This window comes from Carcharhinus amblyrhynchos, chromosome 11 (genome assembly GCF_965287045.1).
Source record: "Carcharhinus amblyrhynchos chromosome 11, sCarAmb.v2.hapA, whole genome shotgun sequence".
Classification (NCBI taxonomy): domain Eukaryota; kingdom Metazoa; phylum Chordata; class Chondrichthyes; order Carcharhiniformes; family Carcharhinidae; genus Carcharhinus; species Carcharhinus amblyrhynchos.
In genome coordinates this window covers 54,985,277-55,012,773 of record NC_137334.1, presented here as the reverse complement: position 1 = coordinate 55,012,773, position 27,497 = coordinate 54,985,277, and the positions used below count along the sequence as shown (strand labels likewise).

General features: G+C 41.2%; 1 protein-coding gene across 11 annotated transcripts in view; it reads left to right on the top strand.

Moving 5' to 3' along the window:
- baz2ba (bromodomain adjacent to zinc finger domain, 2Ba) overlaps positions 1-27,497 on the top strand; it is a 276,122-nt gene that overhangs the window by 173,355 nt on the left and 75,270 nt on the right. For 10 of the 11 annotated variants that reach the window (XM_080199128.1, XM_080199132.1, XM_080199131.1 and 7 more), the window contains 7 exons: positions 9,142-9,411; positions 16,534-16,594; positions 20,867-20,975; positions 22,380-22,481; positions 24,407-24,617; positions 24,697-24,789; positions 24,906-24,967. In XM_080199128.1, coding sequence (XP_080055254.1) covers positions 9,142-9,411; positions 16,534-16,594; positions 20,867-20,975; positions 22,380-22,481; positions 24,407-24,617; positions 24,697-24,789; positions 24,906-24,967 — 908 coding nt within the window. The remainder of the gene's footprint in view (positions 1-9,141; positions 9,412-16,533; positions 16,595-20,866; positions 20,976-22,379; positions 22,482-24,406; positions 24,618-24,696; positions 24,790-24,905; positions 24,968-27,497) is intronic. The other variant, XM_080199127.1, reaches the window with a different exon arrangement.

The window sequence follows — 27,497 nt, the reverse complement described above, 5'->3', positions numbered from 1 at the left end:
TTAATGGACTCCCAAGATAGCCATCCTTTTTGCAATCTGTAGACCATGTTTACGTAGGTTTAGAATGAGGAGGATCTCCTCGTGGACCTGTTCCAGGGCCTGGCCAAACTTGCCAGGTCCAGGCAGTGGGGGCGATCGAGGGGCTTGTCCGACCTGACTCCTCCTCTTCCGCATCAGTTGACAATTGGGTATCCCTGGAGAGGAAGTATGTGGTGTCCACAGGCACCACAGCAAGTGCCTTATAAACTCCATTAATCACATTTTCATTTGACGTTTTAAGTTTCATTTAACATTTTAAGTTTCATTTATGATTTATTTTTGTTTAGGGCAGTACCCCTTAAGGGGCAGTCCCTTTTTACTTTATCCTTCAGGTTGTTTAATTTGGTTTAATAGTTTTTTTAGCAAAAGTGTTAGAATCCAAGGTGCCAAACATCTTGATGTTTAGCTCATACAAGCCTCAACGCTATGGAGATTGCACTGATGTGTACTTGTATATTGATGTCTATCATCACACCCCACTCAACGTCATGTCCACGGCTATCTTTGAGGTTTCCAGTCATGATGTTGTCATTCAGCTGCCCTTTTAGCGTGATGCCCTGTTGGGCAGTGAAGGTGGAATGCGGGGCTTGGATGCAATGAAGGGTTGTCAAGGTTCACCCTGGTGGGGTTGAGAAGAATCACAGTATGGATGTGCGTACCGTGGCAGAAGGGAGCAGCACCACAGATGGTGAAGCCTTGTAGGAGACAGTATTGGCCAAGCGTCTTCTGACATCAGTCATCCTATCTGCAGATGTCGGAGCTTTAGTGCTATTGAGGACTCCGTTTGTCCCAGGGGACAGTGGATCACCATTTTCCCCTTACTGCAAGAGTTGGCATCTTGTGGAGTGGGAGGACACACACAGCCTGTGACCCTTAAAGCTACTGCTGTTCTCAATCCTAATGCAAGCGTCTCATTTCTGGGCAGCACAAGAGACCTTTGTTGCACCTCCAATCAGCCGCACACAAATGCATCAGGGCTTGCATGTATATTAACTTGGACTGGGGTGAGACTATCAAGGACACCAGAGTCACTTAACAGGCATGTACCCGTTGCAGGGCTTGATTGACTGCACCTAACTGGCCCTGCCTATCCATTACGCAGAGCAACACCATTCATGAACCGGGAAGGATTCCACTCCCTCAACGTCTAACTCATTTGCAACCACATGATATGCATAATGCAAGTGTGCCTGCTTCCCAGGCATATGTGGATAAATACATGAATAGGATGGGAATAGAGGAATATGCTCCCTGGAAGGGTAGGGGTTTTAGTTGTTGGGCGGCTTGTTGGTGCAGGCTTGTAGAGCCGAAGGGCCTGTTCCTGAGCTGTAGTTTTTTTGTTCTTTGAATCATTCATGACAGATCCCAGCTGTTTTTGAAGGAAACCGGCAGTCGGAGGGATGGCTCCTTAGGGACAGGGTACCTACTCAGGAAGTGGCTGATGATGCCAGTGCTGATACCACATGCACTGGTAGAGTTTTACTATAATAAGGCTCATGTATCAATGCACTGGGTGAGCAGACAGTTGGACTGCTCAAGATGCGGTTCCAGTGCCTGCGCCAGTCAAGGGGTTCCCTCCAGTGCAACCTCAGGACATCCCATATTATTATGATCTGCTATGCTGTACACAACTTGCCACTGCAAATGGGAGACCATGAGGTTCAGGAGGAGATGTGGGAGTGCCAAATCTCCCAGGATGATGAGGGTGGTGGGGCTGACCACATGGAGGAGGAGGAGGAGGAATGCCAGGCAATGGGCCGATTGCAAGGGATGCCCTCATAGCCTCTCGGTTTGGGGATAAGCAGGACTAGGTGGTGAACAGCTCTCCTACCATGGTGTCTAACATCTAATCAGTTATCGGTCCTTATTATGTTTTCATGATGTTGCCTGAATTCATGGGCAGGGACCTGAAGCCATTGGCTGAACTCTGTAGGAGAATGATGACGATATACTGAGGATAAAGTGATGCTCCTCTCATCGTCAGCGGTATGTCTGATTCCTGCCTGACAGAGAGCTGAAAGGGCCTTGTGTAAGCTGGAAGACTAACCTCACCTACTGTAAGCCCTTCCGGGTTTAGGGCTCCCAGTGTTCGCATGTATCTTACAGCCGACTTGTGCAAGCTGTCAGCACCTCGACAGCCCTTGTCCTCTTCATTGTTGGAGAAGAGAGGCACAGGTGAGAGGCGTGAATGCTGATGAAGGGAAGGTGGTTTCCTTCCTCCATGGAATGTCTTTGGGGAGTGGGGGTGGGGTGCGAGGGAGGGTGGGGAGTGGGGGGTGGGGTGCGAGGGAGGGTGGGGAGTGGGGGGTGGGGTGCGAGGGAGGGTGGGGAGTGGGGGGTGGGGTGCGAGGGAGGGTGGGGAGTGGGGGGTGGGGTGCGAGGGAGGGTGGGGAGTGGGGGGTGGGGTGCGAGGGAGGGTGGGGAGTGGGGGGTGGGGTGCGAGGGAGGGTGGGGAGTGGGGGGTGGGGTGCGAGGGAGGGTGGGGAGTGGGGGGTGGGGTGCGAGGGAGGGTGGGGAGCGGGGGGTGGGGTGCGAGGGAGGGTGGGGAGCGGGGGGTGGGGTGCGAGGGAGGGTGGGGAGCGGGGGGTGGGGTGCGAGGGAGGGTGGGGAGCGGGGGGTGGGGTGCGAGGGAGGGTGGGGGGCGGGGTGCGAGGGAGGGTGGGGGGCGGGGTGCGAGGGAGGGTGGGGGGTGGGGTGCGGAGGGGGGAGGGGGGTGGGGTGCGAGGGGCGGTGGTGGGGGGCGGTGAGGAGTGGTGGCGGGGGGTGGGGGGAGGTGATACTAGCACAAGTGCTTTGTCATTGTGCAGTCAGTTTGGGACGGACATGGCGCTGCCATTCTCACTCCGATGCAACGAGGCCAACACTGCGAGAGTGATGTCTCCAGTGGAGACCTCAGTGCAGGATGTGAACTTTATGGCATGGGATGTCCACTCCATGGTTCACTTCATGGTTCACTTCATGATTCACTTCATGATCTCCATGGACCCACAAGGATGGAGCATTAAGTGTGTGTGGGGGTTCGCTGAGCTTGTGTATGAAATAACGGGGTTGGAGGCTCTGTGGGTGAAGAAAGAGATTTTTAATTATACAACTATATTACAATGGCGACCTATCTACACTGATGCCTGTATTCACTCATGCCTACTAGGTGTCTATATTTCTTTACTCTTCTTACCCTCCTGCTGCATGTAGGAATATCTCCAGGAGGAATATCTCCAGGATCCACAGCTGAGGTTGATGCAGCCTGCTGAGTTCCTTGCCCTGTTGCCTGAGGTGATCTTGATGGGCGTACCACTGGGCCTTGAGGGTCCAGACCTGCTTTCAAGATGGGTGTTGCAATGCTACCCACCTCTGCGTGCGGGGCCAGAGGTGTGTCACTCCAGGGAGGGGGATGTCAGATGGACTGGCCACACCCAGAGCCTCGTGGATGGAAGATCCGGAGTGCGGTCCTTTGGTTGCCTGGCGGCCAGTTTGCCCCTCCATGGAATAGAGGCACAGCAGGAGAAATTTAGAAGGCCTGTGGCTTTTGGCACTAGACTCATGAATTCCCACTGGTGCCTGCACCATGGAACTCAGCCATGGAGTTCACATCCTGCACGCCATGGAGTTCACATCCTGCACGCCATGGAGTTCACATCCTGCACGCCATGGAGTTCACATCCTGCACGCCATGGAGTTCACATCCTGCACGCCATGGAGTTCACATCCTGCACGCCATGGAGTTCACATCCTGCACGCCATGGAGTTCACATCCTGCACGCCATGGAGTTCACATCCTGCACGCCATGGAGTTCACATCCTGCACGCCATGGAGTTCACATCCTGCACGCCATGGAGTTCACATCCTGCACGCCATGGAGTTCACATCCTGCACGCCATGGAGTTCACATCCTGCACGCCATGGAGTTCACATCCTGCACGCCATGGAGTTCACATCCTGCACGCCATGGAGTTCACATCCTGCACGCCATGGAGTTCACATCCTGCACGCCATGGAGTTCACATCCTGCACGCCATGGAGTTCACATCCTGCACGCCATGGAGTTCACATCCTGCACGCCATGGAGTTCACATCCTGCACGCCATGGAGTTCACATCCTGCACGCCATGGAGTTCACATCCTGCACGCCATGGAGTTCACATCCTGCACGCCATGGAGTTCACATCCTGCACGCCATGGAGTTCACATCCTGCACGCCAGGGAGTTCACATCCTGCACTGAGGTCTCCACTGGAGACATCGCTCTCGCAGTGTTCGCCTCGTTGCATCGGAGTGACAGCAGCACCTCCTCAGACAGAAGGGGATGAGACTCCTACAGCAGTCTGAGTAGGGAAGCTGCCATCCCTTCCTGATGCTCGTGGCTTTGCCTTTGTAGCTCCATCAGTTTTAGAATGACCGGATCCAGGGGTTTGTCATTGGCCAGTGGCACAGCAAGTCTGGACCCTTGTCATCCCTCTGAGTGCCGGTTTCCTGGTATGTCCCTGCCGCCGCTTGCTGTGGATCTTCGGCCGTGTGGTGCTCACCAGTAAGTTACCCAGAAGCCTGTCTACTAAGTAACCCTACCAAAGTGTAAGTATCTGCACTGGTGACAGGTATGGATAACAGCTGTGATGCTACTCCACTCCGGTGGGTCCGAGACATTTCCCTTGGAGCTGCTCATGTCTGTGGGCCTAGCTGTTTGAGTGAGTTGCCTGCAAAGGCAGGGAGTTGGCATTAGTGCATTACAGGTGAGATATGAAAGGACATTTACTCATTTGCAGCTTGAAGAATGACTGCCGTCTTGAGGATTCTCACTTTCATTTGATGCCCCCACCGCCATTGGCGCAGGTGCGGACCTCCTCCTCACCAGCCAACTGAATTGCTCTCTTCTTAAAGGGCTTGATGATACCGAACTCTGGCATGACTCCACCAATTTGCACCTGTATGGTGGAGTTTGTTCTGCAGTGAGACAGACGGGGAGACCGAAGGTGGGAGTGCTGCCAGTTCTCCCATCAGCTGGGAGTTCGCTGAGCTTGGTGTATGAAATAACAGGGTTGGAGTCTCTGTGGGTGAAGAAAGATATTTTTAATTATAGAACTATATTACAATGAGATGTGGTACGTTTGGCCCTTGAATGGGTGTCAGAGCATAGTAGCTAATGTGGGGGAATATGGGGATTGGGGGGACCATAGGAATTTGTGGGGGGAGAGGGGTGTACCTCGTGAGAGGTGTAGCCAACCCACAAGGTGGTTGGGTGAGAGATCAACCAGGAGGTGTGAGGGGGTGTATGGGAGGTTCAGCAGGAGACTGGAGAAGGCAGACTTATCCTGACCATGCAAAGAAGACCATTCACCTTCTTATGACACTGCTGGCCTGCCCTCCTGCAGTGAGTTGGCACTGACTAAGGCTGTCACAGCCTCCAGGCAGGGTAGTCACCTTGCTGGAAGGATGTTGCATGACTGTGGATAGAGGACATTCCACCTCTGCTGTACACCATTCAGGAATCTGGCCAAGACTACTTCTGAGAAATGGCTTCCAGCAGCCAGCCTGTCAAAGGGATTTGGAGCAAATGCTACGGAGACATTTATGTGGAGTTCCCAACTGATCGCAGAGATTAGATTGACCTGGGCTGAGTGATTCAGAGGGAGGTCATCATGCAAGTAGCATAAATCTCGAGGAAATATAAAATTATGTTAATTAGACTCAATTCCTGTGAGAAATCTCACCAGCGAGCTTAGCACAGTTCTTCATCCGGAACTGACATTAAATTCTTCTCAGATTTACCCCATGGTTAACATGTGAATTTAAATTGATGAGCCATATAAGAAAGAGTAAGTGGCTGCATATATAGATAAATGTTTGTTTCAGCATTTATAAAGTTTCAAAAATAGTTTTAAATTTTTGTCAGCTTTTGCCATTGCTATTAAAGGTGAGGGGAAGAAAGAATTAAATGGAAAAAGGTCCAATATCTAGGCACTTGCAGACTCACCAGATGCTGGCTGGCCAAGTAGATTTGCAGTTTTATGAGATAAGTATAAAGTTGTTTAACATGTGAATGGCTTCAGTAATGCTTCGTGCTCTTGAAAACTTGCTAACTGTGAAAGATTTTGAGGTGATGTCACCTTTACACAAATGCAAGTGTTTCCTTTTGCAGACAAAGCATCTTGTTACTTTCTTGATGTGATCATTGACAGCAGTTGCATTTTTGGTGTCATTGCTACTCACCATCCAGTTCAAGTGATGATGAGATGTGGTATATTTGGCACTTGAATGGAAGCAGAGTGTGAGGAGCATAGTACTGATTGTTTGCACATTCTCCCTGTGTCTGCGTGGGCTTCCTCCGGGCGCTCCAGTTTCCTCGTACAGTCCAAAGATGTATGGGATAGGTGGATTGGCCATGCTAAATTGGCCCTTTGTGTCAGGGGAACTAGCTAGAGTCAGTGTATGGGATTATGGGGATAGGGCTAGGTGGGATGGTGGTCGGTGCAGACTCAATGGGTTGAATGGTCTCTTTCTGCACTGTAGGATTCTGTGATTCTTGTTAATGGACCCTCCTCTTCCTTATGGCCAGAGTATACTTTTTCCTGCCCAGTATCTATTTAAATGGGAATAAAGAGAGAAAACTTTGTCTTCTCCACTCCAGGATAATTAAATATATTGCATGTTATCATGTGATTTCCTCAACTTCAAGAGGGTAGAAGAATACCAGGTCACAATTCATGCTATAAATGAACAGTATTGAACGTTAAACCAATGAGTAAATGATTAGTAGTCAGCACAAGCCATTTATTAACAGTAATAAAATTTACAATGCTCTGTGTTAAAATGGCAGACACTTTTCTAGCATTGGTGCTTAACCTTAAATTGACCCAAAGATTTAGCTACCATCATTACCAGAGTCCCTGTACAATTGAACTGAAACAGCCAGAGTCTGCTTCCTATAGTTCATTGTTACCAACTTGTCTGTTCAACAGGCTACACAGAATTGGGACCACGTCCCCCTCTCAAGTCTGTCTTAAAAACAGATTTAGCTGTCAATCAAATCTATTAGATTAACAAGATTTCCAGGACATTAATTATATTAAATGTTTGTATTTAATGGTTTAAACTGTTGAATAATTTGAGATGGGTCCCAATCCAAACATAATGGGAGCAATCAATTTATGCAAATAAGTAATAAGTCTCAAAACACCAGCTTAAAGTTTAGCAAGTTTGTTTGGAATCAAGAATTTTCGGAGTGCTGCTTCTTCCCCACGTGGGGAAGAGTCACTCGTGATTCCAAATAAACCTGTTGGACTTTAACCTGGTGTTGTGAGACTTCTTACTATGCCCATCCCAGTCCAACATCGGCATCTGCACATTATGCAAATAAGGCTATACAAAAAAAAGTTGCTAATTAGCAAGCTTGGGATGTGTGTTTTCTGAAGCCTGAGAAATAGTTAGCAGTGACCAACTTTAGCCATGTCCTCTGACCAACACAAGAAACCCAATAAATAATTTATCATAAAATGTTTCAACGTATTCATTCATCAATTCTAGTTGTGGATTGATGAAAGATTTGATTTTCATTGGTTCAAGATAAAAATTTCATAGAATAGAATCGGAATGGTACAGCATTGGAGGAGGCTATTTGGCCCGTTGAATCTGTACTGACTCTCTGGAAGGGAAGCTCAGCTAGTCCAACTTTCCCACCCTTTTGTCGTCCAGCAATCTTTTTCTCTTTAGATGATTATTCAGTTCACTTTTGAAAGCCGCGATTAAATCAATCTCCACCACATTTTTTCAGGCAGTCCATTCCAAATCTTAACTCACAGAAAAATTTTTACCACATGTTGCCTTTCATTTTTCTGAATTTCACCTTAAATCAGTGTTGGCTGGTTCTCCACCTTTCCACCAGTGGGAACAGTTTCTCTGTATCTACACTGTCTAGACCCTTCAAGTTTGTGTACCTTCATTCAAATCTTCTGTCTTTTCCCTTGGGAACAGCCCCAGCTTCTCCAATGTACCCATGTAACTGATGTTCCCCACTCCTGAAACCATTTTGGTGAATCTTTTCTGTATCCTTTCCAATACCTTCACATCCTTCCTAAAGTGTATGGTGCCCAGAATTGGACACAATACTGCAGTTGAGACCAAACCCAGTATTTTAATATTGTTTTAATCCTAATCTAACTTTCCAAACAACCGTTATTAGACATAAGATTTGATCATGTGTTCTCAAATTTACTGAGGACCTGATTAATCAATTTTACGTTAAAAGCAGTAACATTCAGATATTTTTCTGTGAATGTTTTTGTAAATTCTGGCTGAAGCAGACTTTTGTTTATAGTAAGGGAGGATGTACTTGCCTTGGGAGTGCAAAAATCACAAAACTGATCTCCAAGATGAAACAGTTGCCCAAGATGAGAGATTAAGTAGGCTAGACATATATTCCCAGAGTCAATCTCATTGAACTATATAAAAGCCTTAAAGGGCTTGGTAGGTTGTATGCTTGAAAGTTGATTTTCTGGCTGAAGAGTAGAATTAAGGAAGGCACAGTCTTGGTTGACCATTTAGAACAGAGATGAGAATAAATTCCTTTACTCAGAGAATTATGGTTCTTTGGAATTATTTATCTAAGAGGACTTTGGCTGCTCAGTTGTTGAGTATATCCATGGCAAAGATCGATAGATAGATACAAAGGTGATTTAAGTAATATGGAGATTGTGCAAGAAAGTGGAGTGGAAGCTAGAGATGAGCCATGATTGTATTAAGTAGCAAAGCAGCTTTAAAGAGCAAAATAACCTACTCCTATTTCTTGTATTATGCTTTCAAACCAAAATAGCATAGATTGTATGTCATAACTTCTCAACTGAAACAAAGTAGAGAAAATGTGAAGGAATTTAACATAACATTTTAGTTGCATTTTCTTAGTCAAATTTAAAACAATTTAATGGCTTCAGAAATGCAATTGTGATTTCTATTTTACTTATTTGCAATGATGTGAAGTTCAAAGTTCAAATGAAAGGTGGCACCATATATGTATAGTGTCATGACCAGCGTAACCATAGATCTTAATTTTGCACATGTTTTTAGGCAGGGCTAATTATAGAATTTCTAAAATATTTATTCTTTTCCAATTAGAAGCTGATAGTGACTCAGAGACAGAAACAGATGGATCAGATGAAGAAGTTAAGGAGCAAGATAAGACCGAAACAGAGAATGAAGGAGAAGAAATTCCTCATAAATTAAACAAAGCTGCTCATTCAAGTCAGACTTCCAATCAGTCAGCCCACTCAACGCCCATTAGTCCCCATGTATTGAAGACTCCAAAGTCAGCACCTGGCTCATTGGCATCAGAATCTACAACACTGGCCTACACAGGGACCCCATCGTCTTCATTTGCACCATCTGGTAATATTTACTTCTTCCATTCCATTCTCCTCCTCCTCTTTTCCTGAAGACAACAATTTCTTGTCAGAATAATTTTTGAGGGGTGCCAAGCCTCCTGCAGAACCTTTCAATTTTTTTTTATTGACTTACAAAATGTCTACTGATGAGCAGTTCAACCACTTATAGGTGGTGAGGGCAGGGGGAGCAGCAGCATCACTGAAAATCTACTCCTGCCCTCCCTTATCTCCACATTATGTGCACTTACGATGGGGCTGTTGGACAATGACCAGGGAAAAACTGGTCAATTGTTCACTTTCTAAGCAGGGTAATTGAGCTCTGATATAGTGTCCCTACTGCTGCCAGGGCTGAAATCTTAATGCAGCACATAGTAGGTATGGGTGAAACCTAGGCTTTCTTTGTCAGCATGCCTTAGCTGGTTAAAGCATTGAGGAACTGTGTTGTTAGAGGAATGATTCAGTTTCTTTTATGTTGAGAGTACCTTTCATTGTACAGTGATCACTGTAGTAGTTGTATCAATTTTTTTTTAACTTTGCTGTGGTTACATTGCAAAGTGCATAAGTCTTCAATTTTTCAAAATATTTTGGATTTGCTGTTACATACATGGATGAATATTTGGAAAAGTCTTTTTTTTCATAGGTCCTATGGCAAGAACTTGATTACATGTAATATTTTGGGCACATATTTGATTTGTCTTGCAGGGATATTGGGAATTGGAAAGCAGGATGTCTGTATGATGGCACATCACATTGGTGCGTGCCAGTGTGACACTGTTGCTCAAGCAAGACATTGTTGGGCAAGATTTAACTAGTTCAAAATCCATCCATTGAGAGTTAAAATTAGGCCCCTTGTGCTTTCACCTTGAAATGGAAAGAAATCTGGGCGCGTGTTAATGGACTTGTGTCCTCCTAGCTCATGAAGTAATATTTGATATGGGCCTCTGATTTAAAGTTGTGTTACAATCAGCTTATAGACTAGACTGCTAACTTTTAAAAAGATATTTGAGGTTTCAGTGACTGACTGCAAGGATTACACAACAAGATTTCATGTTTTAAGACTTCATAGAATCGTAGAATCACTACAGTGCAGAAGGGGGCTATTTGGCCCATCGAGTCTGCACTGACAACAATCCCACCTAGGCCCTATCTCCGAAACCCCAGATACTTAACCCGCTGATCCCTCTAACATACGCGTCCTGGGACACTAAGGGGCAATTTAGCACAGCTAATGCACCTACCCCGCATATTTTTGGACTGTGGTAGGAAACCAGAGCACCCAGAGGAAACCCCGCAGACACTGGGCAAAGTGCAAGCTTCTCACAGACAGTGACCCAAGCCGGGAATTGAGCCCAGGTCTCTGGAACTATGAGGCAGCAATGCTATTCACTGTGCCATCGTGCCGCCTCTACCACTTCCTGAAACAAATTTAAAAACAACACAACTAAAAATTACTTTTGTTGACAAGTTATACTTTAAACTACAGAAAAGAACCACCTCCATTTACCTGATTACACAGCCAAGAAGTCCACATAACCGTTGTACGTTGTTTCTTAAGTAGACACTTTATGTTCCAGGAACCAGACCAAAGTAATTCTTAGTTTCCGAAAGTTTGCGTCATGTAGTTTCTGTTCCCATACAGGCAGTTTTTAATCCAAGGATTGACTTTTACATTGAGGCACAAATTGGGGACTCTTCCCTTTAGCCAAGTTAGATGAATCTTCTGGTCTTGTTTAAATCTTCACAAACTCAGTCTCTTCAATCTGAGAACAGGCTCCTGCCCATGTTTTATATGATGACTGACAAGTGACAGGGATAGCATTCTCTCTGCTTAAGATTTCAGATTCGCTGTCTCTGTCTTTTAGTTCTCTCTCTTGCAGTCTGCCAGATTCAGTTGGATTCAACCATACCTTAGAAAACTTTCTAAGCTGATACTCAATGGCTTACTATTGATTTTGACTTCCGAAAGCCCATCCCCATGATATGAATCATATGGGCCTTCAAGTAGAAATACTAATTAGCAATCTCCTCCCCGTACTCTGCTCTGTCTTGAAATTAAATGGATGGTTTGAAGTATAAATTCTGAGCCGGGGACATTGGTAGGTGTTGAATGAATACTTCATATCCCTCTTCACCAAGAGAATGAGGAGAATGGTAAGGAATTCAAACAGTGAGGTTCTTGAGCAAATTGATATAGGGAAGGACAAGGTATCGGTATTGGCAGCTTTAAAAGTGGATAAATCTTCAGGTCCAGATTAATTGTACCCTCAGTTGCTGTGGGAGGCGAGGGAGGAGATTGCAGGGGTTGTGGCCCAAATTTTCAATTCCTCTCTGGCCACGGTGGAAGTGCCAGATGACCGGAGAACTGCTAATGTGGTTCTGCTATTTAAGAAGAGTTACAGGAATAAACCGGGAAACTACAGGCTGATGAGTAAAGTATTAGAGAAACTTCTGAAGGAAAGCATCTATCTCCACTTGGAGAGGCAAAGCTTGATCAGGGAATGTTCAACGTGGCTTCATCAAAGAAAGGTCATGCCTAACAAATTCAATTGAACTTTTGAGGAAGTGACCGGGTGTGTAGACGATGTAGTTTATGTGGACTTCAGCAAAGCCTTTGACAAGAACCCACATGGGATTCTTGTACACAAGGTAAATTCACATGGGATCCAGGGTAATTTGATAAAGTGGATTCAAAATTGGCTCAGTTGTAGGAGACAGAGGGTGATGACATGAGGCTGCTTTAATGACTGGAAGCCAGTGTCCAGTGGCATACCACAGGGATCTGTGTTGGACTCCCTATTATTTATTTATACAAATGACATTGATGACTATGTAGGGGGTAGGATTAGTAAGTTTGCGGATGACACCAAGATTAGATAGGTGGTTAACAGTGAGGCAGAGCTAGATATGGATGGAATGGTCAAATGGGCAGGTAAGAGGCAGATGAAATTTAACTCTGAAAAGTGTAAGATGATACACTTTGGAAGGAGTAATTTGACAAGAAGGTACTCAATGAATGGTATGACACTAGAAAGTTCTGTGGAACAAAGGAACCTTGCTGTGTTTGTACACAGAACTCTGAAAGCAGAAGGACATATTAGTAGGGTGGTGAAAAAGGCATATTGGACATTTGCCTTTATCAATTGAGGCGTGGATTACAAAAGTAAGGGAGTCATGTTGGAATTGTATAGAACTTTGTGAAGCCACAGCTAGAATATTTTGTTCTGGACACCACATTGGGGGAGGAGTGGGGGGAGAAGAGAGAGAGAGAATGTCCTGATCAAAGTGTACAAGATTATGAGAGACACGGAATGAATGGGTAAGGAGCAGCTGTTCCCCTTAGTTGAAGGGTCAGTCGTGAGTGGACATAGGTTCAAGGTGAAGGGCAGAAGTTTTAAGGAGGAATGGGAGAAAAAACTTTTTTAACCAGAGGGTGGTATTAATCTGGAATGTGCTGCCCGGGAGGCTGGTAGAGGCGAGTTGTCTCACATCCTTTAAAAAAAATCTGCATGAGTTCTTGACACATCACAACATTCAGGGCCATGGGCCAAGTGCTAGCAGATGGGATTAGGTGGGAGTTCAGGCGTTTCTAATGTGTTGGTACGGACTCGATGGGCCAAAGGGCCTCTTCTGCACAGTATGATTCTATGACATTCATCACACCTGAGACCTGAAGACCAATTGTCTATCTGCAGCCAACACAGGTGCACTTGCCACTGACTACAGGTGTGAATATATTGCATCTTTTTTCCAGGAGTAGAACAACCTGGGCCCCCCTTAACAACGAGGCCACCCAGGTTAGTTGTCTGGCAGAATTCAGAACAGGCACAAACCCCTTCATTCCTCCATTTTTCCCTAAATTAAAGAGACAGTTTTAAAACATACAATTGTTGCAAATACAAAGTTTGTAGGAATGTTATGTTCTCCTTCGAAAGTCTAGCACCTACATTCTGCATGCTCGTGGACATTTGTTTGAATATAGGCATCGTCCTCTCCTCCATTCTGTTTTTTTTTAAACAAAATTTTGTTTACCTTTAAAATAGCTTTACAATTTTCAACCCCAAAAATATTATGAAACAAATCAGTTGAGGTTGGCAGCTTAGTACCCGAGGTGTGGCTGGTGGCTCATGTCCCAGGTGTGGTTGGTTGGCAGTTCATGTTCTAAACACTTTTGGCGGCTCGTGTCGCAGGTGCAGTTGGTGGCTATTGTAGTTGGAATTGGTTATGCAAGTCACAAAGGACTGGGAGGATTTTGTCAAATTGAACATAAGAATACAGTATATTGTGAACATAAATAATAAGGAATTTAAGACAGAATTCATTGCAAGATGCTTATGTTTCATTTATCAAGATAACCTTATTAAAATTTCTAGGTACTTTTCTGTTGTTTAAGAGGAAAAATGGATTATCAGCTACATTTGTTCTTCAAGACGTGTTAACTTATGTAATGGCACTGGGCTAGCAACCCAAATATCTCAAACTCAGAACTAGCAAGTTGTGAAAATTAATTTGATTAATCTGGTAATTTGTTGGTGAGGGCAAGAAAAAATATTACATAGAAAGTTGTTAGTTTTCACCATAAACACAACTGATTTGAAGAATGCAACCAGGTATACTAACCACCCCTGGCCCTTCACTATGTGGTTGATTCTTACACTGAAACCAAGTAACAAAAGTGACAATAGCTGCCTGCATCGTCTTAAGTCTAAGAGGATAAAAAAGCCTTCCACCAAAAATCACAAATTTCAGTTTTTAATCTGAATTCTCCACTTCATAACTCAGTTGCTAATTTTAATGTCGGACGGAAATCAGGCGTTCAAGCAGTTTTTCAAATAATGCAATTCCTAATCTGAGAGTTGCACATCTTTGTAATTGCAAAAACAATTAAATAACACTCCTATTTAAATGGAGAGCACGTGTGCAACAAAAGAAAATTAGAGGGAGCATTGCTGGGAAGGCACTTACTGCTCATCCCTAAATGCCCTTGAGAGCGTAATGGCAAATCATGTCATTCCACATGGTGTAGGTATACCCACTGTACTGTTGGGCAGTTGGTTGAGGGAGGTAGGGTGGGGATGTAGCTTCGTGGGGGCAGGACAATTCCAATACTTCAGCATTCTTTCACTATTGCCAATGTATTTCACTGTGCAATTTCAAGGGGAACTTGCAAGTTGTAGTGTTCCCATGTGCCTGCTGCCCTTGTCCTAGATGGTGGTGGTCAGAGGTTTAGTAGTGTTGTCAAAAGAGCTTTGATGGGTTGCTGCTGTGCATCTTGGAAATGGTACAATCTAAAGCCACGGTGTGCCTCTGCTGGCTGAAGTGAACGGTTGATGGGATGCCAGTCAAACAGACTGCTTTATTCTGGATGGTGTCTGGCTTTTTGAGTGCATTATACTTCTGACTTTTGTCTTATAGATGGTGGACAGGCTTTCAAGGGTTAGGAGATAAGTTACTTAATACTCAGCCCATAATCTGCCCTTGTAGCCACAATGTTTATTTGGCTAGTTCAGTTCAGTGAAGCAATCAGAAATCGTTGTCACTCAATATGTAAGTTTCTAATCAGCAGTTAACCTATGTCACATACTTGTCCAAGTATATTGTTCACATTTTTCTAATCGAGTATCTATCTCAGACAAAAAAAAATTCTTGAATTAAGCTCTGCATACAGTCTTTGCCCAACATTTTCCCTGTTAAGCTTGCAGTATATAACTAAATTTATATTTTTATGACTGTTTATTTCATATGGATGTGGGGCCTGAATTTTATTTTAAATCCAAATTGGAAATTCAACTGCACCTTTGATGCTGGTGATCTCCAGCAAGTGTTGACAAATTTCTTGTGTATGTTTTGATGCCCAATAAAAGCTGTTGCTTACCATTGCTTCTGTGGAAATACACTTTCCTCAGTGTGATGTGGTAACATGGCAACCAGCCAGTTCATTTACAAAGCACAGATCATGAAGGAAACAGAAAATAATGAAGCAAAATAAAACCTATCAAGATTGCTTTATTTCAGTTTGAGCTATTGTAAAAGCGTATAAGTGATGATTTTGAGATGTAAAATTTTGAGTTGCGTAGTAGAACTATTTACACCAGGCCTAAAGGTGCATGATGAGGCAGTGATTTTAAACTTGTACGTCTTAGTTGGACTAGGCTGTATAAATTTGGTAACTGACTAATTGGTCATTGACTCAAATGAGGGTGGGTGGGGGTTCCTCTCAAGTTACTGTAGCACCAAAATCTTCAGGACCAAGTCGATGTTGATAAATAAGAGAGAAAAGCGTATGTTTTATCGTTGTTTGTTTCAATCTTTAATCAGTCTGATTTTACTCGCTCGTTCCTGGCTGAGTGGGTGTGACTTCAGATTTAGTGTGATTTTCTTTTCTGAATGAACCTCTTGTTTGTGAGAAAGGAAAGGTTTGGGAAAGCAATGTGAGAAAAAGAATTGGGGAAAAAAGAATCTTGAGGAAGCAGAAAAGAAGACTGAATAAAGTATTTTAAACAAATAGTAGGTGGTAGAGCAAAAGGTGTTTATTAATGTTAATTAAGGGATTTTCAGAGAGAAAACAGGAAGTTTCACATTTCTTCAGATTTTGATATGTCAAAATTGTATTACAAATACAATGTCTGAGGCTATCAGTAAATTGTTTAATACGTGATATATTGCTTATATTTACCTATTTGCAATGATGAACAATGTGCTTATTGCACCTCAGCTGCAGTTGGGATCACATTAAACATCAGAAGCCATACTCCAGATTGCAGGTTATTAATCAGCATGGCATAGGAGATCTAGTTGTCCTCAATTAGTTTACAGTGCATTTTGTCTAACTATATATAATTGCTAATAATTCACTTGATAGCAGAACATGCTTTCTGATGTATACATTAAACTAAACCTTTATCTTGTGAAATTCTGAAAGGGTAGGTTTTGAGAAAAAGAAATTAAAATTGTGGAATCGATTTAGAAACATTGGCTTCTAGAAGTGATTTACAGTTGCATCTGCTTACCATGATCATCATCAGGATTTGTGTAGCCATTTCATTTCTTGCAAAATTGTCTTGTTTACATGTAAAGTTTATTAGTCCACCAATGACATTTTTATAACACCTGAGTTTTGACTTTATAGGTTCAGGCAAAAGAAGAAGAGTCACGGATGAAAGAGAACTGCGTATTCCCTTGGAATATGGGTAATCATTTTATATAATATGAGTTCCATTTATTTTATTTGTATTACAGTTGAATATTTGGTTTGTAACTCAAGTCTGACTTGAAATACAAATGTCACAGTGGAAACTTGGTGGAGAAAATCATTTAGCAAGCTGGTCTTGTTGTAAAGTTCTTTAATTGCAAGAGAGAGAGTAGTTTTCCTGGCATGTATTTCTACCATAGATTATAATATTTGATAAAAGGATTGATTTTGGAATTGACTGGCTAGTTTATATTGTTTACAAATCAATGCTATACTCTGATACTATTTAAAGGCAGAAGGTTCTGCTTAAGAAGTCCCATAATTTGTTCTGAAATGCTTTGGAAACCTCTAGAGAACATGAAAAGTATGATATAGATGCCTCCCTCACTGCCCTGCTGCAATCTTGTTGGCTGCAGTCAATCTGGGGCATTTCCCAGGCATGATCTTTGTTGCAGTATGACAGACAGGTCATGTTTCAACTCTCACCTTCCCATCACATATAATTCCTCTACATATTGTTTTCAAGAATTTGCTTTCAAAGGAGTCACTAATGCTTATGAATTGGTTATGAGAGTGTTCTGCTTTACTTGACCTCCCATCTCATTTATTTTCCATTTGTCCGGTGTTTAATCTTTGTAACAGATTTTAGAACCAAATAAATATTCAAACAAGAAGTGATTCAGCTACAGAAAGCAGCAAAGGTGATGCACCTTAAGCCAGAGTGACTCGGGGATGAATAAAGGAATTAAAATGAAATTTCAAATGATCATGTAGATAGAAATTAGATGTCAATTAAAGTGGAGCAATATGAGGTAATGTATTTTGGGAGGAAGAATAAGGAAGGGACATGTGCATTAAATTGTAAAATTTTAACGGGGTAATTGTGCAGAATACTGGAGATTTCAGTTGCACATATCTTGAAAGTGGAAGGGTGTTAATTAGGAGACAGCTATGGAGGGGGGAATGGTAGAGTGGGGCATAGAGTATAAAAGCAAAAAAAAGTGCTAAATCAATACAAATGATTGGTTTGGCTGCAGTTAAAATGTAGAATGGTATACCACAGAAAGCAGAGGGTTGGTCCATCATGGCTGTGTCTCTCTGAACAACATAGCTAGTCCTATTGCTCTGCCCTTTTCCTGCAGCCCTGGAATTCTTTTCTCTTCAAGTGCTGATCCAATTCACTTTTGAAGCCATGATTGAATCTACTACTTCTTCACCCTCATAGGCAGTGCATTCCCCATTTAACTGCTAGCTGTGCAAAAGAGTTTTTCTTCATGTCACTGTCAGTTCTTAAGCCAATCTTCTTAAATTGGTGTTCTCTGAAGTATTTCAATCATTCCTGCAATTGAGTACAAGATTCTGAAGGAGCTTGTTAGGGTAGACACAGAGATGGGGAACCTAGGACATAAGGGCAGTGGTCTCAGGGCCGAGGTGAAAAATCTCTTCCCTCAAAGGTTTGGGAATTTTTTTAGCTCTTTTTTGCAAAGGGTTGTGAATGCTTTATCATTGCCCACATGTCAGACTGAGATAGACTTTTGATCTCAGGGAATTGAGGAATATAGGGAACAGTTGAGAAAGTGGAGTTTAGGCTGAAGATCAACCATGATTTTGTTGAAGGATGAAGCTGGCTTTAAGGTTTGTATGGTCTATTCTTGCTCCTATTTCTTATGTTCTTATTCTTGCAAATCTTCTCTGTACCCACGCTAATGTCTTCACATTCTTTCTTAACTGCTTGTCTAAAATTGGATGCAGTTGTGCAATTGAGTCTGAAACTGTTTTCTTTAAAAGTTCATCATAACCTCCTTGCTTTAGTATTCTTTTCCTCTATTTATTCTATCTACATTTTCAGCCGCTTTTTAAACCTGTTCTGCCACTAACAATTTGTGCACATACACCTGTCTGTTCCTGCATTCCCTTTAGAATTGTACCCTTTATTTTATATTGACACTCCTCCTTCCTACCAAACTAAACCTTCTCTGCATTACATTTCATTTGCCATGTGTCTGTCCATTCCACCAACCTGTCTATGCCCCCTTGAAGTGTATAACTATCCTTCTTACACTTGAGAATACTTACAAATTTCAGAATTGTGCTCTGTTCACCCAAGTCTAATCATTAACATGAATCATGAAAAGCAATTCTAGTACCGACCTCTACCTTTCTCCAGTCTTGATACAACTGTTAACTGCTACACAATGTTTCCTGTCACTTAGCTAACTTCAGGTCCATATTTCCATTGTCCCTTTTATTCCATGGGCTTCAGTTTTGATGACAAACCTATTATTGAGCACTTTATTAAACACCTTTTGGAAGCTAACATACACCATATCAATGGCGTTATCCTCATGATCCCTTCTGTTACCTCATCAAAAAAGTGAAATCAACTGAGTTAAACATGATTTGCTTTTGACAAACCTGTTCTGGCCTTTCTAGCTTAATCCACATTTGTCCAAGTGAGTGTTAACTTTGTTCCAGATTATTGGTCCTAAAAGCTTTCCCACCACTGAGATTATTATGTCCACAGTTTTGCGTTCATTACCACAGAACATATGTCAGCAACATGGAGAGGGTGCAGAAGAGACTTAGAATTATAGAACCATACAGTGCAGAAGAGGCCCTTTGGCCCATTGACGCGTTAGAAGCCCCTGAACTCCCACCTAATCCCATCTGCCAGCACTTGGCCCTTAGCCCTGAATGTTATGATGTGCCAGGTGCTCACCAGATATTTTTTAAAGGATGTGAGATAACCTGCCTCTACCATCCTTCCAGGCAGTGCATTCCAGATTGTCATCAGCCTCTAGGTAAAAAGGTTTTTCTTCACATCCCACCTAAACCTCCCGCCCCTCGCCTTGAACTTGCGTCTTCTTGTGACTGACCCTTCAACTAAAGAGCAAAGCACTTCCTTATCCACTCTGTCCATGTCTCTCAATCTTATGCACCTCAATCAGGTTGCCCCTCAGTCTTCTCTGCTCCAACGAAAACAACCCAAGCTTACACAAGCTCTCTTAACTTAAATTTTTCATCCCAGGCAGCATCGTGGTATATCTCCTCTGCATCTCCTCCAGTGCAACCACATCCTTCCAATAATATTGCAACCAGAACTGCACACAGTTCTCTAGCTGGTGGCCTCACCAAAGTCCTATACAATTCCAACATAACTTCCCCGCTTTTGTAATCTATGCCTTGATTGATAAAGACAAAAATCCCATCTGCTCTTTTCACCATCCTACTAACTTGCCTTCTGCTTTCAGAAATGCCAAAGTCCCTCTGTTCCACAGAACTTCCTAGTGTCATAACATTCATTGAATACTTTCTTTTCAAATTTCAAACTCCTTCCAAAACGTATCACCTCACACTTTTCAGGGTTAAATTCCATCTGCCACTTATGTGCCCATTTGACCATTCTATCTATATCTTCAAGTAGCCCAAGATACTCTGCCTCACTGTTAACCACCCGTCCGATCTTTCTGGCAACTGCAAACTTACTAATTCTACCCCTCCCATAGTTATCAATGTTATTTATATAAATGACGAATAATAGGGAGCCTAGCACAGTTCCCTATGGTAAGCCACTGGACACTGGCTTTCAGTCACTAAAGAGCCTTCAGTCATCACCCTCTGCATCCTACAACTTTGCCAATTTTGAATCTACTTCATCAAATTACCCTTTATGCCATGTGAATTTACCTTCCTTACCGATCTCCCACGTGGGATCTTGTCAAAGCCTTTGCTGAAATCTATATAAACTGCATCAACTGCACTGCCCTCGTCTACACCCTGGTCACTCCTCAAAAAATTCAGTCAAGTTTGTTCAGCATGACCTCTCTTTGCTGACTACCTGTGATCAGGCTTTGCCTTATTCAGGAGCTAATTTTGTGTCGAAAATTGAGATTTGCTAGATTTGAATAAAAAAAAGTCTCTCAGAAGCTGTCAGTGTGAATTATAGGAATACAGCCGCATTGATTCTATAGATGAAGAAGATGATGGTCTATACCCTCCAGGGTTAATTCCAATGGCCGTGCCACTGCACAAAATTCGATTCAAGGAAGGAGCAGTTATCATGTAGCTATGAAGCTTTGACTTGTTTATATCAAAAAGTACTATTGCAATAAAGATACTGATGTGACCACAAATGTCTTGCTGGTTTCTGCTAGTATTAAATATTACTGTCACAAACACTAATTATGCTAATTAAAATTAAAACGCAGTAGGGAATCTGATTAATGTTGTCCTTTATCACTTGAAATTAATGGGATTCTTTGTTGATTAGGTGGCAGAGAGAGACCAGAATTAAGACTGTTGGTGGCCGTCTCCAGGGTGAGGTGATTTATTATGCTCCTTGTGGGAAGAAACTTCGTCAGTACCCTGAAGTAATCAAGGTAATTGCTGAGTCATAATTTCACAAAATTATGTTTTCCCAAATCTTGTTGAATCTGAAACATACTTAAGAATTGTAATTTGCAGGTAAAATTAATTACTTTTCAATTTCCTGTGATATATTGTTGGGATTTAATGAGTTGTATTGATTTTAACATTTTATTTGTTTTTGCTTTAGTATTCAATATTTTGTATGACATCCACCTTCTTTCCATGAGCTCACATTTCCTACATCGTGATTTACCAATTCTAATAGGATTCCGATGTTAGAATGTGCTCACTAACTTGTAACAATTGCTTGTAATGCAAGTAGGCAGTGGTCTAATTGGATTGCAATGTTAAGTGATAACGTCGGCCAATTTTGCTACTGAACTGGTACTGTTGTTCCCTTTTTCCCTATAAATCACTCTCACGCAATGCCTTATCTTAGCATTGATAACTTTTCTACAGCAATGGCACAGGCAGTTTAAATGTGACGTATGTACGTTGCCCTGACACTTATACCCTCATACTAGTTCACTCTTCCCTCATTACAGGTCAATAATATGGGCAAAATTTTCACTCAGTCGAAACGAACACACTTATACTGTTAAAATTGAGGCCTAAATATCTACTGCTGCTCTGAAGTTTACATTCCCTTTTCTCTTAAAATTCAGGGCTCTCTTCCATAGATACAAACCAATAGACCCCCACATCCATGCATGCTGTCAAATATCAGCAACAGTATATAGTCAACTCCAAGTTTAATGTTTTATTTTTAATCAAAGTGCAGTTACTACAATCTGTGACTATCCGTATTACTTCCAAAATTTGAGATATCCCCAAATGTGTGAAACCCTATTTTCTCCAGTAATGGTAAATATCAGCCACCTGTAACTTGAGGGTTTTTCTTTTATGGTTTTCACAGAATAATGGACATTGTTGTGGAATTACATTCCAGCAACATCATTAAACATTCAGAATACTATTTAATGCAATGGAATGTCTTTATTTACGCACTGTAAATTAGTGGGAAACATTTTGTTCTATAAATGGCATGAAAAATTAGATTGTCATAAAACGATATCTTTGATTCATTCTAAACACTGAAGTGAGAGATCTACTGTTACTTATAAAAGATATTTTTATTGAGCACCTCCTGTACACATAGCTTGTAACTATCACATTTATTTCCTGTAAGTTCCATGCTTAGCCCCTGTAACACTTTCCCTGTCACACTTAATGGATATTGCCCCATTGTTTAAAAAATGTACCCAATCATTCACCATGTGCAATCCCATTAAAAGATTTGTTAGTATCACTTCAGATTTAAATGTATTTATGTAATATTGTAAATATTTAAACAATCAGTAAAAATACTTGCTGCTGATTTATAAATATTCTTTCACTTATTTTCTTTCTTATAGTACCTTACTAGGAATGGAATAACAGACATCACTAGAGATAATTTTAGCTTCAGTTCAAAAATGAAGGTTGGTGACTTCTATGAAGCCAGAGATGGGCCTGAGGTAATGCTGGTTTTAATTACAGATCGTTACTGTTGACATTTATCATGAATTTGGTTTTCACTAACTGTAAATCTTAGATGGTCTCTTCCCTAGACCAGAGGGCCAGTGGACTTCATGGCAGGGGACTGAGAAATACAAACCAGGATTATCTCTGTTTCGGTCTCTGGTTTATGCTGTTTGCCAATGTCAACCAGAGCGGGATAGTCAAGCATACTCACCACCTGTTAGTTGTAGATAGAGAAAAATGTCCAAGCTTTCCTGCTCTTTGATATCCACTGACTCCTGCTCATGGAGTTACGCATGTCAGGATGGAGAGGGTTATGTTGAGGCCTCCTACTGGCTAGTATGTATTGAAGTTGCTTGCTTGAGCAAGGTAAGTGAGCACGGCTAGTGTCTATAAACTCTTCCCAACATGAAATCAGTGCCTTAACAACATATTGTGGGAAAGAGGAAACTTAGGCAATGCAGTATCATCTTTGTTGACGTGTGACTTACAAAGACCAAATTAAATAATTGTAATACTTGTATCATTAATTCTATACAAATGAGATTTACAACTCCAAATTTCATTTGAAGCAATAACTTTTGACCATTATTTTGGATGAGGATGGCAATCACTCAGGAATGCATCATAGCTGAATTTCCTTTTTTTAACTCCAGGCTTTCATTGTTTGAAATGTTACAAAGAATATTCATCAAACTGATGTGCCCATACGAGATAGAAAATCTTTTCCTGTTCATTTTTAATTGCCTACCATATTTGTTATGATCCGCAAACCGTAATATTCCCCCTCTAATTTTAGGTCATTTGTGTAGCTAAGAATAGGCAGGTATTATTGTAAATGCTTAATTTTAATGAATATCAGCTTGTCTCAATGGTAACTCTTAAGATTCTGATTCCAAAGTCATATGTGCAAACCCCACATAGTCTAGGTTGACTTTAAGCAGTACTAAGGGAATGGCACGTTGTTGGTAATGTAATCTTCCAGATAAGCGTTGATTTGAGGCTTGTCTATTAAAAATTTTATGAAGTGCATGATGGATTCTCGAAGTTCCCAGGCCGACAATTATCCCTTCACTAACACCAAAAGGTGAAGTAATTTGCTATTATCTCACTGCTGGTTGTGGGATTTTACTGTGAATGTATTTGCTGCTCTTTATGCATACGTCACAGTGGTGTTTGCACTTCTGAAGTGATTAATTGGCTGTAAAGCTTTGTTAGACTTCCTAAAAGGTACTGCATAAATGCAAGTTCTTTGTTTCTCTTGAACCCTTGTACTTTTACCAAGCGCCAATTGAAATAGGGTGCAAACAGGTGCATTTTAGCATGATGCTTTGAACATTATCTTCAGCTGTGAGACATACACAATACCACCTCAGTGATACTAATTTGACAGTTTTTTTATTCCCAGTAATATTGCCTTGCATAACCTCTAGAGATTGGTTTAGTATACATCAGTTTTGTACTTGGCAATCCCTTTAGATTTATTGGAAAACCTGTGTAAGGCAGATTCACTTCTCTTCGTAGAATTAGTTATTTTGGAAATAATTTTTAATAAAGGGATGGAAAATACCTTTCCCCATGAAGATATCATAATTATCCTGAGTGATGCAAAATGTCACAAAGTATTCTATTTGGAACAAAAGAAATTCAAATAATCAGATAGCATACATATTTGAGAAATAAGTTCTGCGGTTTCAGGATTTAAACTGCCCATAGGGGTAGTCACCCCAAATAATTTTGCTTGTGATACAAATCAACCTATGAATGACATATGAAATATTATGTAATTGAAAGAATGAAGAATACTGCATTAATAAAAGTGAACAATTTAGGTATGTTGTACATGAGCTTTAATTTAAAACTATTAAAAAAATTTCAGTTTAGACTAATGTAAAAAAAGTTCTGCAAAACATCATTTCAGGGTATGCAGTGGTGCCATTTAAAAAGTGAGGAAATATTGCCAAAAATAAAGGCAATGGAAGGACGGAGAGGCCGTCCACCGAATCCAGAAAAGCAACGCGCTAGAGACGAATCTAAAATGAGACGTCGTAAAGGCAGGCCACCAAATATTGCAAGACCAGATTTTCAGAAGAACAGTGATGCAAAACTGTTAAGAAAATTGGAAGCTCAAGGTAAGCATATATAAACTGGATGCATTACATTTCATTATCAAAAGCCAATTACTTGAATTTTATTGTGAAATGTTTTCAGCATATGCAAGGAAAGCAGCAGAATTAAAGATGATGCAGAAACTTGAAAAGCAAGCATTGGCACAGAAAGCTAAAGAAGCTAGAAAACAACAAGGTAAGTACTTGAAAACAATTGTTCATTGGGATTGGCACCTATTGCACAAAAAGGTTACAGATTTTTGGATTGTTTGTTTAGACCTGCTGAATTTACTGGGCAAATATTCTTTCCAGCAATAATGGCAGCAGAAGAAAAACGGAAACAAAAGGAGCAACTGAAGATGATGAGACAACAGGTACAACTATATGTTTAATTTGCTGCTTTTAACGTTTACCAAGTTATCGTATTTGTATCTTTGAGCAACAATTTTAAGTGTTTACTCATTCATACCAAGCACAGTTTTATTCCACCCTTTTGATGGTAAGTCAGTTATAATGAACTTAAGTGTGCCAAAAAAGTAGGAGCTTTGGGTTTATGCAACTATTGCAACCTCTGTTATGAATTGTGATTGAAATGTACAGTCAATGTATTGATCTGTCAGTTAAACACAAATGTGATTTCCGGGAATAGCTGCTTCTAGATTACAGACTGGCATTTCACATATTTGGGCCTTTCTTGTATTTTTCAGTGTTGTGTTCATTTCATGTAACCAGAACAATCTTTTTTACGGACGCCATAATTATCCCCCAAAGTCCTTGGTAGCTTTACTGCAAAAATTAGAGCTGTTTCTTTCAGTGTCTTATGCTTTATGTATAAAAGCTTTTGGTATCAATTTTATGTCTAACAATTCACTAAAAATATATTTTTAAATTAAATATTACTATGTGCAACAAAGTGAGACTACATATGCACAAATCTCAATACGTTAGCTTTTATGGAATTTTTATCAGTGCTTTTTTTTGGCTATGCACATTTGGCTAACAGTTATGATTGTACCCAGAATAAGTAGCTAGATTTTTTAAATGTTACATTTTATTCACATCCATGTTTATTAAATAAGAATTCAGCAATAGATTTCAAGGCTATCAGATTTTAAGCCAAACATTATTTGAATCTGTATAAATGAAGTGTGACAAAATATTTTAAATGCTGTGAAATCTCCCACATACCCATTACACAGTAGAAGTAGACAAACTCCTCAAGTTTTGAAACTTCTTTAATAATTTTCAGCTGAATTTGAAAAAGACTTTACCTCGTTTTCCACAGTAACTTCATTGCGATGTTAATGTAAGCCTACTTGTGACTAATAAATAAATAAGCTATTTTGGAGGAAAGAAAATACACATGTTTCAAGACTTCAGCAGTTAAGGTTAGGAACATACCAAATTAAACTTTTCTGTGAAACACTATAAAATTATCTGAGCTAATTTCAAAAAATGCTGAAAAGGCTTAATGTCACCTGAAAATTATTGAAGAAATTTCAAAAGTTTGTCTACTTATATAGTGTAATAGATATATGGGGAGATTTCAGATCAAAAATTGAAGATGTCTTTTTACTTAGGACCTTTCTCGTTGCATAGTGGAACCCAAATTATCTCAAACTGCAAGAAAGGGCTATCCATTTTTCTTTTCCAAGAGTTTTCATGGATAATAGGTAGGCAGGTGTCAAGCTGTTACTCTTGTTTGGTGCTGGTACTAGTAATATGTGATGCCAGCTCAATAAGTTGCAGGTTAATGTATGTAAGAGCATAGTAGTTAATGATTTGGGTGCTGTTGGAGAGGATTAAGGTAGACCAAACTGGAGAAACCAACCAATCCATCGCGTTCAGTAATTTGAGGACTCCTGATTCTTTTGCTAATTTTGGTTGATCACCAGGTGAACAGTCCATGCTATGAATATATAAGGAATGAACCTAAATCAAACAGAGGACATAAGGATGCTACAAGGGAACATAGGTTAAATGAGTGGACAAAGATCTGGCAAATGGCGTATAATGTAGGAAGTTGTGAATTTGGCCATCTTAGTAGGAAAAATAAAAAAGAAGCATATTAGCGACATGGTAAAAGATTGCAGAACTCCGAGATTCAAAAGGATCTGGGTGTCCGAGTGCATGAACTACAGAAGGTTAGTATGCAGATGTAGCAAGTAGTTAGGAAAGCTAATAGGATGTTCTTGTTCATTGTGAGGAAAAGTGAATATACAAGTAGGAAGGTTATGCTTCAGTTGTTTTGGATACTGGTGAGACCACATCTGGAATGTTGTAGGTCTCCTTATTTATGAAAGGATGTAAATGCATTGGAAATCATTCAGAGAATGTTTACTAAACTATTACTAGGAATGGGTGGGTTGTCTTGCATACAAAGATTGGATAGACTAGGCTTGTATCTGCTGGAGTTTAGAAGAGTTAAGAGGTGATTTGATTGAAACATGTAAGATTTAGAGGGCTCTTGACAGGGTGGATGCATAGAACATGTTTCCTCTTCAAGGAGAATATAGAACTGGGGCCCACTGTTTAAAAATAAGCGGTCTCCCATTTAAGACTGAGATATGAAAAAAATCATTTTTCTGAGTCTTTGGAACTCCCTTTCTAAGAACATAAGAACATAGGAGCAGGAGTAGGCCATCTAGCCCTTCGAGCCTGCCCCGCCATTCAATAAGTTCATGGCTGATCTGAAGTGGCTCAATTCCACTTTCCCGCTTTCTCCCCATAACCCTTAATCCCCTTGCCTGCCAAAAACCTATCTACCCACGTCTTAAATATATTTAGCGAGGTAGCCTTCACCACTTCAACGGGCAGAGAATTCCAGAGATTCACCACCCTTTGAGTGAAGAAGTTCCTCCTCAACTCTGTTCTAAACTGCCCACCCTTTATCTTGAAGCTGTG